Source organism: Coregonus lavaretus, assembly GCF_964263955.1.
Source record: "Coregonus lavaretus genome assembly, chromosome: 3".
Taxonomy (NCBI): domain Eukaryota; kingdom Metazoa; phylum Chordata; class Actinopteri; order Salmoniformes; family Salmonidae; genus Coregonus; species Coregonus lavaretus.
The window spans coordinates 10576667-10585530 of record NC_139990.1 but is presented as its reverse complement, the minus strand read 5'-3'; the positions used below and the strand labels follow the sequence as shown (position 1 = coordinate 10585530).

The window sequence follows — 8864 nt, the reverse complement described above, 5'->3', positions numbered from 1 at the left end:
TGTTCAGGCTTTTGCTCCAGGATCTTGATGAACTTAACTATGTGTGTTAGAGCAGGGCTGGAGCAAAAGCCTGCAAACCCAGTAGCTCTCCAGGAGGATGGTTGGCCACCACTGATCTTCAGTTTGCATCGTTGGTTGCATATATCATATTTTAAAGCATTACATATTCTGCTCTACATTGGATAGCTATAGCATTGTTCCTTCAAACACAGTATACCTGCATTCATATAGCCAGGGAGAGAGAGAGAGATTACAAATTGATTGCATGCTTCTTTTGTGCTCATTAGTTTGGAGCGGCTGGCTGGCCCTCCGGTCTGTGAGGTCAGAGGTCATGTGACTGTCTGTTAGGACTATCAGAACTAGTAACAAGAAGAGCGTTCATTTAAGTTTTATTTTGGGAAACAACTTCTTCCATCTGTGCTGAAGTTCTCCACACACAACTGTGTAATAGTGCTGCTCAGCTCTGTTGGATGATATCACCCCTTGTCAGGGCAATGAGGTGTGCCCGTTGTCAGGGCAACAACGTGTATTCATTGTCAGGGCAACAAGGTGTGTCCATTATCAGGGCAACAAGGTGTATCCATTGTCAGGGCAACAAGGTGTATCCATTGTCAGGGCAACAAGGTGTGTCCATTGTCAGGGCAACAAGGTGTGTCTGTTGTCAGGGCAACAAAGTGTGTCCATTGTCAGGGCAACAAGGCGTGTCTGTTGTCAAAGAGAGGTGGTGTTGCTGTTGTAGGAGATCTGGGGAATCCCGTTGCTGGAGTTGTCCAGGATCTCCTGTTAGAAACACACTCACGCATGCACACACACAAATTAGGAGAAATCAATAGCAATGTGTGAGCACGCATGCATGTGAGTGTGTGTTAGTTTCTTACAAAAGATCCGTGTGTGTATGGTTCCTTCTCAGCCATTTCGTGTGAGTGGTGCAGTGAGTGTTCTCTCTCCAGAAACATCCTCTGTTGTTCTGAACTGGCCAGACGACAGGTCAACCAGGTAGAGAGAGTACAGGAAGAGATACCTACAGGAGAGAGGGAGAAGGGGGAGAGAGACCTACTGAATTGAATGGTGCCAGAAGTTGAATGTTACTGTACCACAGTTCATATTTTAGAGCAGGTATTCTATAATAACCCTTTCATATACAGACAGACAGGTTATCATGCAGATTAGAGATGTTGGGTCAGCATCGCCCTACTTCAACTACCTGGAGTAGGAATGAGTTGATTTGCCTGTAATATAATGTTTAACTGTGTTTCGTAGCGTTGCTCACCCAGGCAGGCAATGGTCATGGCCGCCAGGTGTAGTGAGCGGAGAGTGTCCGGTCGTCGTGACAACGCCCTAACAAACTGGAAGTTGAGAATCCCTCCAATCAGACCACAGATACAGCAGGCTGAGAACAGAATCATCTAGAGAGAGAGAGAGAGAGAGAGAGAGAGAGAGAGAGAGAGAGAGAGAGAGAGAGAGAGAGAGAGAGAGAGAGAGAGAGAGAGAGAGAGAGAGAGAGAGATACACAAATGCTTAAATTACTGCACCTCCTCATACTGTAGCTACCTTGTCAGCAGTAAACAATACATGCTGAGATTGGAGGGAACGAGATGGAACACACCGTTTATAGTTTCCTACTATATCACTGTAAATATTGTGTTGTTGTTGAATATTTTTTATTATTATGTACTGCATAGTTATCCTCTCTCACTCACTCTCTCTCTCTCTCTCTCTCTCTCACCCACACACACACATTTCTGACTTTTCCTGGTAGCTCAGTTACAGTGAACTGGCCTCTAAGTATCCCAACTTTATTATTGTGTGTGTGTGTGTGTGTGTGTGTGTGTCTGTGTGTGTGTGTGTGTGTGTGTGTGGATACACACACGTCAGGATCCTAATGTTACAAACCAAAGCTCCTTTTTCAGTCACTATCCATCATTTGCAAACACATCAGACTCCAGAGATACACTAACCTACCATAACATAATCATCACACAGAGAGAAGAGAAGAGGAGAGGAGAAAGGGGGAGGAGAGGTGAGGAGAAGAGTGAGGGGAGATAGGAGAAGAGAAGAGAGGATGGCTTTTACTAAAGTGAGATTGAGAGACAGTGAGATAGAGAGCATGTGAAAGGATGAGAAAGAAGGTGTGATGGAGGGAGACAGAGGGTGATGCATAGGCCAGGAGATGGAAAGAGTGAATAACACAGAGTGAGGAAGGAGCAATCACTTTGGTATTGATCAGCCATTTACAGCTCTGTGACTTCTGAGAGGAGAATAGGAGAGAGAGATTGGATGAGGAGAGGAGAGAGAGAGAGAGAGAGAGAGAGAGAGAGAGAGAGAGAGAGAGAGAGAGAGAGAGAGAGAGAGAGAGAGAGAGAGAGAGAGAGAGAGAGAGAGAGAGAGAAAACATACAACGTCATGAAATCCATGTACACAAACAACAAGTGTGCAGTTAAAATAGGCAAAAAACACACACATTTCTTTCCACAGGGCCGTGGGTGAGACAGGGATGCAGCTTAAGCCCCACCCTCTTCAACATATATATCAACAAATTGGCAAGGGCTCTAGAACAGTCTGCAGCACCCGGCCTCACCCTACTAGAATCTGAAGTCAAACGTCTACTGTTTGCTGATGATCTGGTGCTTCTGCCCCAACCAAGGAGGGCCTACAGCAGCACCTAGATCTTCTGCACAGATTCTGTCAGACCTGGGCCCTGACAGTAAATCTCAGTAAGACAAAAATAATGGTGTTCCAAAAAAGGTCCAGTTGCCAGGACCACAAATACAAATTCCATCTAGACACAATTGCCCTAGAGCACACAAAAAACTATACATACCTTGGCCTAAACATCAGCGCCACAGGTAACTTCCACAAAGCTGTGAACGATCTGAGAGACAAGGCAAGAAGGGCCTTCTACGCCATCAAAAGGAACATAAAATTCGACATACCAATTAGGATCTGGCTAAAAATACTTGAATCAGTTATAGAACCCATTGCCCTTTATGGTTGTGAGGTCTGGGGTCCGCGCACCAACAAAGAATTCACAAAATGCGACAAACACCAAATTGAGATTCTGCAGGCAGAATTCTGCTAAAATATCCTCTGTATACAACGTAAAACACCAAATAATGCATGCAAAGCACAATTAGGCCGATACCCGCTAATGATTCCAAATACAGAAAAGAGCCGTTAAATTCTACAACCACCTAAAAGGAAGCGATTCCCAAACCTTCCATTACAAAGCCATCACCTACAGAGAGATGAACCTGGAGAAGAGTCCCCTAAGCAAGTTGATCCTGGGACTCTGTTCACAAACACAAACAGACCCCACAGAGCCCCAGGACAGCAACACAATTAGACCCAACCAAATCATGAGAAAACAAAAAGATCATTACTTGACACATTATAAATAATTAACAAAGAAACAGAGCAAAGTAGAACGCTATTTGGCCCTAAACAGTGAGTACACAGTGGCAGAATACCTGACCACTGTGACTGACCCAAAGTTAAAGAAAGCTTTGACTATGTACAGATTCAGTGAGCATAGCCTTGCTATTGAGAGAGGCCACCATAGGCAGACCTGGCACTCAAGAGAAGACAGGCTATGTGCACACAGCCCACAAAATGAGGTGGAAACTGAGCTGCACTTCCTAACCTCCTACCAAATGTATGACCATATTAGAGACACATATTTCCCTCAAAACAAATCCAATTTGGATAAACTCCCATATCTACTGGGTGAAATACCATAGTGTGCCATCACAGCAGCAAGATTTGTGACCGGTTGCCACAAGAAAAGGGCAACGGTGAAGAAAAAACACCATTGTAAATACAACCCATGTTTATGTTTATTTATTTTCCCTTTTGTACTTTAACTATTTGCACATCGTTACAACACTGTACTGTATATAGACATAATAGGACATTTGAAATGTCTCTATTCCTTTGGAACTTCTGTAAGTGTAATGTTTACTCTTCATTTTTATTGTTTATTTCACTTTTATGTATTATCTATTTCGCTTCCTTTGGCAATGTAAACATATGTTTCCCATGCCAATAAAACCCTTTAAATAAAATTGAATTGAGAGAGAGAGAGAGAGAGAGAGAGAGAGAGAGAGAGAGAGAGAGAGAGAGAGAGAGAGAGATAGAGAGAGAGATAGAGAGAGAGAGAGAGAGAGAGAGAGAGAGGGTGGGGGTGAGAAAGAGGTGACTTTCCCTGTCTCCTCTAGTCTCTCTCTCTGAAGGACCTGAGTAACTCCTACCTTCTGTCCTGGATATATTTCTGCACGTGCTCACACCCTCATACAGAGGACAACAGTGCTACACTACCTAACTCACTGACCTGCAGTCCTGTGTCTGTGTACTCTGGTGTATGGTGCGGTGGCTTTTAGCACTGCAGTGTGTGCGTGTGCGTGCATACGTGTGTGTGTGCGTTTTGGTTTTAAGTGTGTGTTTGTGTGTGTGTGTGTTTGTGTGCATGTGTACTTACGATGAGTCCAGTCCTCTTCCTAGCACACAGGACTCCACACATCCCACAGATGAGAAACTGAGAGAGAGAGAGAGAGAGAGAGAGAGAGAGAGAGAGAGAGAGAGAGAGAGAGAGAGAGAGAGAGAGGAGAGAGAGAGAGAGAGGAACCAGATCAAAACTGGTTCAGGACATGATCAGAACCGAACGAATCTGAACCGGTTCAGAACTGGATCAGAACTAGATCAGAAGTTAGAATTGGATCAGAGAGAGAAAACAACTTCAGATGTCCAAGTTCAAAAGGGACAAAATTGTGAAATTATGACAGCATGGAAACTATCAAATAATTTAATAACCTTTCTTTAGTAAAATGATGAGAAACTATAGCTCTTCCGTAGCTCATCTGGCAAATATTAACGGGACAGACCTCCATGGAACGTTTCACCGGGAGAAGGAAATTGAGACAATGAGGCAGTCATCTGTAGGCGCGCGCGGGGGCGCGTTCTCACTGTATGAGGGTGTGCATAAAATTACAGCTACTTAAATCAACAAACCAAAAGCATGCATTCAACACATTATCTATTTCACTTGCTTTGGCAATGTAAACATATGTTTCCATGCCAATAAAGCCATTTGAATTGAATTGAGAGAGAGAGAGAGAGAGAGAGAGAGAGAGAGAGAGAGAGAGAAGAGAGAGAGAGAGATATGGTAAACTAAAAGCTCTACATACACACAGGCCGCTCCAGATAGGTGAAGCGTCTCCTTGTTGTGGTTTGTGTTCCTCCCTGACCCAGCTGAGCCCCACGGCTCCCAGGACGATACTGGCGACCCCCAGCCCCACCTCCAAAACTGACAGCAGCAGCAGGCTCCACAGAATCATCCGGCTGGAACACATCCTTCCCAGGCATCCTCCTGGAGACCAGTCCGCCTGTCTGCCCTCCTAGTTCGGCTTTAGTAAGGAGGGCACACGGGTAGGCAGCAAAACGTTTTGAAACGGAAAAAACGAAAATAAGCGTTTCTTAGGCTACTTCCCGGAAAACAGTCACGGTTGTTGATAAGTGGACTGTCCTGGTTAAATAAAGATGAACTGGATAAGTTCAGGTACCTTCCGGTACTTGTGCCAACTAGCAACCCGACCCTGGAGGATCCGACGCAGTCGGAGAGAGCAGGAGAGGGAGTCAGCCCTTGTAGGGCGGCTTGATGTCCATATCCTGATGAGGAAAGTTCTGGGCAGGAGATCAGGTAAATCCGTGAGAGAGTAGGCCTGCCTTCCACGGACATCTCTGTCATGTAGAGTAGATGTTATATGTTTCTTATTTAGTCTAGCTATTTTTTATCAATGAGACTAACCTGCATGAATAAAGAATAGATCAAATCCAAAAGTGAGTCGTCCAGTTGCTGTCGCTGAGAACGGGAGCTCCCCCCGTCAATAATGCGAGGAGAGCATTCTACTCTGAACTTCCCGCTGGTCGGTCGCTAACGAGACTGGCGCGCGGTTGCTGTCCAAGGTGCTTAAACGCTTGCGCAGACACACTCAACACCCCTCGGCGACCCGACCCACGTGCCCTCTCTTTCTCTCTCTCTCTCTCTCTCTCTCTCTCTCAAACACACACACTCACACAGAGAGCGAGAGAGACTCCCCCGGACAGTGTGACACCTCCTCTCCGGTCTTTCAGTTTAAATTACACTCTAGAGACTCTCCGGTCCCCGCGTGACCCCCGGGCAGATTCACAGACACAAGCTGGTGTCATTAGCACAACCCCGGTAAATACAATAACAGTGAGATGATCTCTCTATCAAAGACACACACACAAAGACACACACACACTGGTTCATGGTTGAACTTCTTTATGTTTCTAAATCAATCCACTTTTTTCTGTTTGTCTTGGCTAATGCATTGTGTTCATGTTGACACCAACATAGATATAGAACAGTTTTATATCTATCTGTCTAGCTTCTTCTGCTGACTCTGGTCCACTGTTACATAACGGTCAGTTCATATGAGCCTCTCTCACCTGTGTGCAGTAATGAAAGGGATGAAGCAATCTAAGAAACATAGATTATTAAACTAAACTGCTTTTTACTGTTATAGCCTACTGTTATAAATTAATATATAGGCAGAAATGAGAATGCCTGGATGGGGCACTCCACAAACATCTTCTTCATTCTCTCTCTCTGTCTCTCTCTCTCTTCTCTCTCTCTCTCTCTCTCTCTCTCTCTCTCTCTCTTCTCTCTCTCTCTCTCTCTCTCTCTCTCTCTCTCTCTCTCTCTATCCCCCTCTCTCTCTCTCGCTCTCTCTCTCTCTCTCACTCCCCCCTCTCTCTCTCTCTCTCTCTCTCTCTCTCTCACTCTATCTCACGCTCTCTCTCTCTCGCTCCTCCTCTCTCTCTATTTCTCTCTCTCGCGCTGCCCCTCTCTTTCTCTCTCTCTCTCTCTCTCGCTCCACCCTCTTTCTCTCACTCTCTCTCTCGCTCTCTCGCTCTCTTCTCTCGCTCTCTCTCTCTCTCGCTCCCTCTCGTGCTCTCTCTCTCTCTCGCTCCCAGCCTCTCTCTCTCCCCTCTCTCTCGCCTCCCGGCCTCTCTCTCTCTCTCTCTCTCTCTCTCTCTCTCTCTCTCTCTCTCTCTCTCTCGCTCCCCTTCTCTCTCTCTCTTTCTCGCGCTCTTTCTCACTCTCTCGCTCCCCTCTCGCTCCCCCCTCTCTCTCAATCTCTCTCTCTCGCTCCCTCTCTCTCACTCTTTCTCACTCTCTCGCTCCCCCCTCTCTCTCTCTCTCTCTCTCGCTCCCCCTCTCTCTCTCCTCTCTCTCTCTCTCTCTCTCTCTCTCTCTCTCTCTCTCTCTATTTCTCTCTCTCTATTTCTCTCTCTCTCGCTCCCCTTCTCTCTCTCTCTCTTTCTCGCTCCCCTCTCGCTCCCCCCTCTCTCTCTCTCTCACTTCCCCCTCTCTCTCTCACTTCCCCCTCTCTCTCTCACTTCCCCCTCACCTCTCTCTCTCTCACTTCCCCCTCACCTCTCTCTCTCTCACTTCCCCTTCACCTCTCTCTCTCTCTCTCTCGCTCCCCTTCTCTCTCTCTCTTTCTCGCGCTCTTTCTCGCTCTTTCTCGCTCCCCCCTCTCGCTCCCCCTCTCTCTCAATCTCTCTCTCTCTCTCTCTCTGTCTCGCTCCCTCTCTCTCACTCTTTCTCACTCTCTCGCTCCCCCTCTCTTTCTCCCCTCTCTTGCTCCCCCTCTCTCTCTCCCCCTCTCTCGCTCCCTCTCTCTCTCTGTGTGTGTGTGTCAGCTTGGTGGCATCTCTGGAACTGCATCGTAAATTCGAGCTGTAGAACTCTCAAGATCTTCGACACACATTCAAGAAGACCATTACTGCACTAGAACCCCTCTAGAATTCTCCATTCTCCAGTGAGACACTTACTAGGTGCTTTCAAAGACAATGTACAGGTTTGTACAGTGTTTATGAGTAATTTAGGTTGTTAATAGTTTATTATTTACCTAGAAGCTTGGCTGTTTTGACTCAGCATCCAGGGAAGCTGTAACTGTGTGACAGTGTGAGTTGGCATTTAGAGTCTGTTGGAGCGTTTAAAAGCTTTATACCTAAAGCAAACAAAATACCCCAGAGGCACATCTAGGCTGCGTCCCAAATGGCACCACATTCCCTATGTAGTGCACTACCTTTTCTATGACGCAGCCATAGAAACCAGCTGAACCAGCAGTCCTCTACTGAATCCACAGAGCTTTATTTTTAGTAGCTGCTTAATGCACGTTTCATGATTATTACTCCTATATTGTTAATAATAACAATACTTTATTTGAAAGGGCTAGTTGCATGTTGTTATTGCTGAGCAAAGACCTTAAAGGGTGAAGCATGCATGCACGTACACACACACACACACACAGCCACTGTTGCGTGTCCCTCAGTGTCTCCCTCTCTGACTCATCACCGTCTGTCCAGACATCTGTTTCATCTCCTGCTTCAGGCTGACTGTGGCCCTCTCTGACCTGGCCCGGTCAAGCAGAATTCTCTCATCACCAGGCCAGTTTCAGGTCAAAGCAGGTCAGAGGAATGTGGAATAGAGGACAGGAAGGGACAGGAAAGGACATTGACTATCTAACTTTAGAAAATCACTGATCAATAAAGAACAATGACACCTTTACTTCCGTTGGTTTGAGAGAGAGAGAGAGAGACAGAGCGAGAGAGTGAGTGAGACAGCGCGAGAAAGAGAGAGAAAGAGACAGAGAGACAGAGAGAGCGCGAGAGAGAGCGCGAGACAGAGAGAGCGAGAGTGAGACCGAGAGCAAGGGAGAGAGAGACAGAGAGAGCGAGACAGAGCGAGACAGAGCGAGTGAGACAGAGCGAGAGAGAGAAAGAGAGAGAAAGAGAGAGAGAGCGAGACAGAGCGAGTGAGACAGAGCAAGGGAGAG

The 8864-nt window shown here is 46.4% G+C and overlaps 1 protein-coding gene across 1 annotated transcript; it reads right to left on the bottom strand.

Moving 5' to 3' along the window:
• Positions 1-711: 711 nt before the first annotated feature.
• LOC311121144 (transmembrane protein 196-like) lies at positions 712-5345 on the bottom strand (the record flags this gene model as incomplete). The annotated part of the gene is made up of 5 exons (XM_084157928.1): positions 712-780; positions 879-1021; positions 1271-1406; positions 4475-4531; positions 5181-5345. 5 exons carry the CDS (start codon positions 5343-5345, stop codon positions 712-714), a joined length of 570 nt encoding a protein of 189 aa, XP_084014054.1.
• Positions 5346-8864: the final 3519 nt, after the last annotated feature.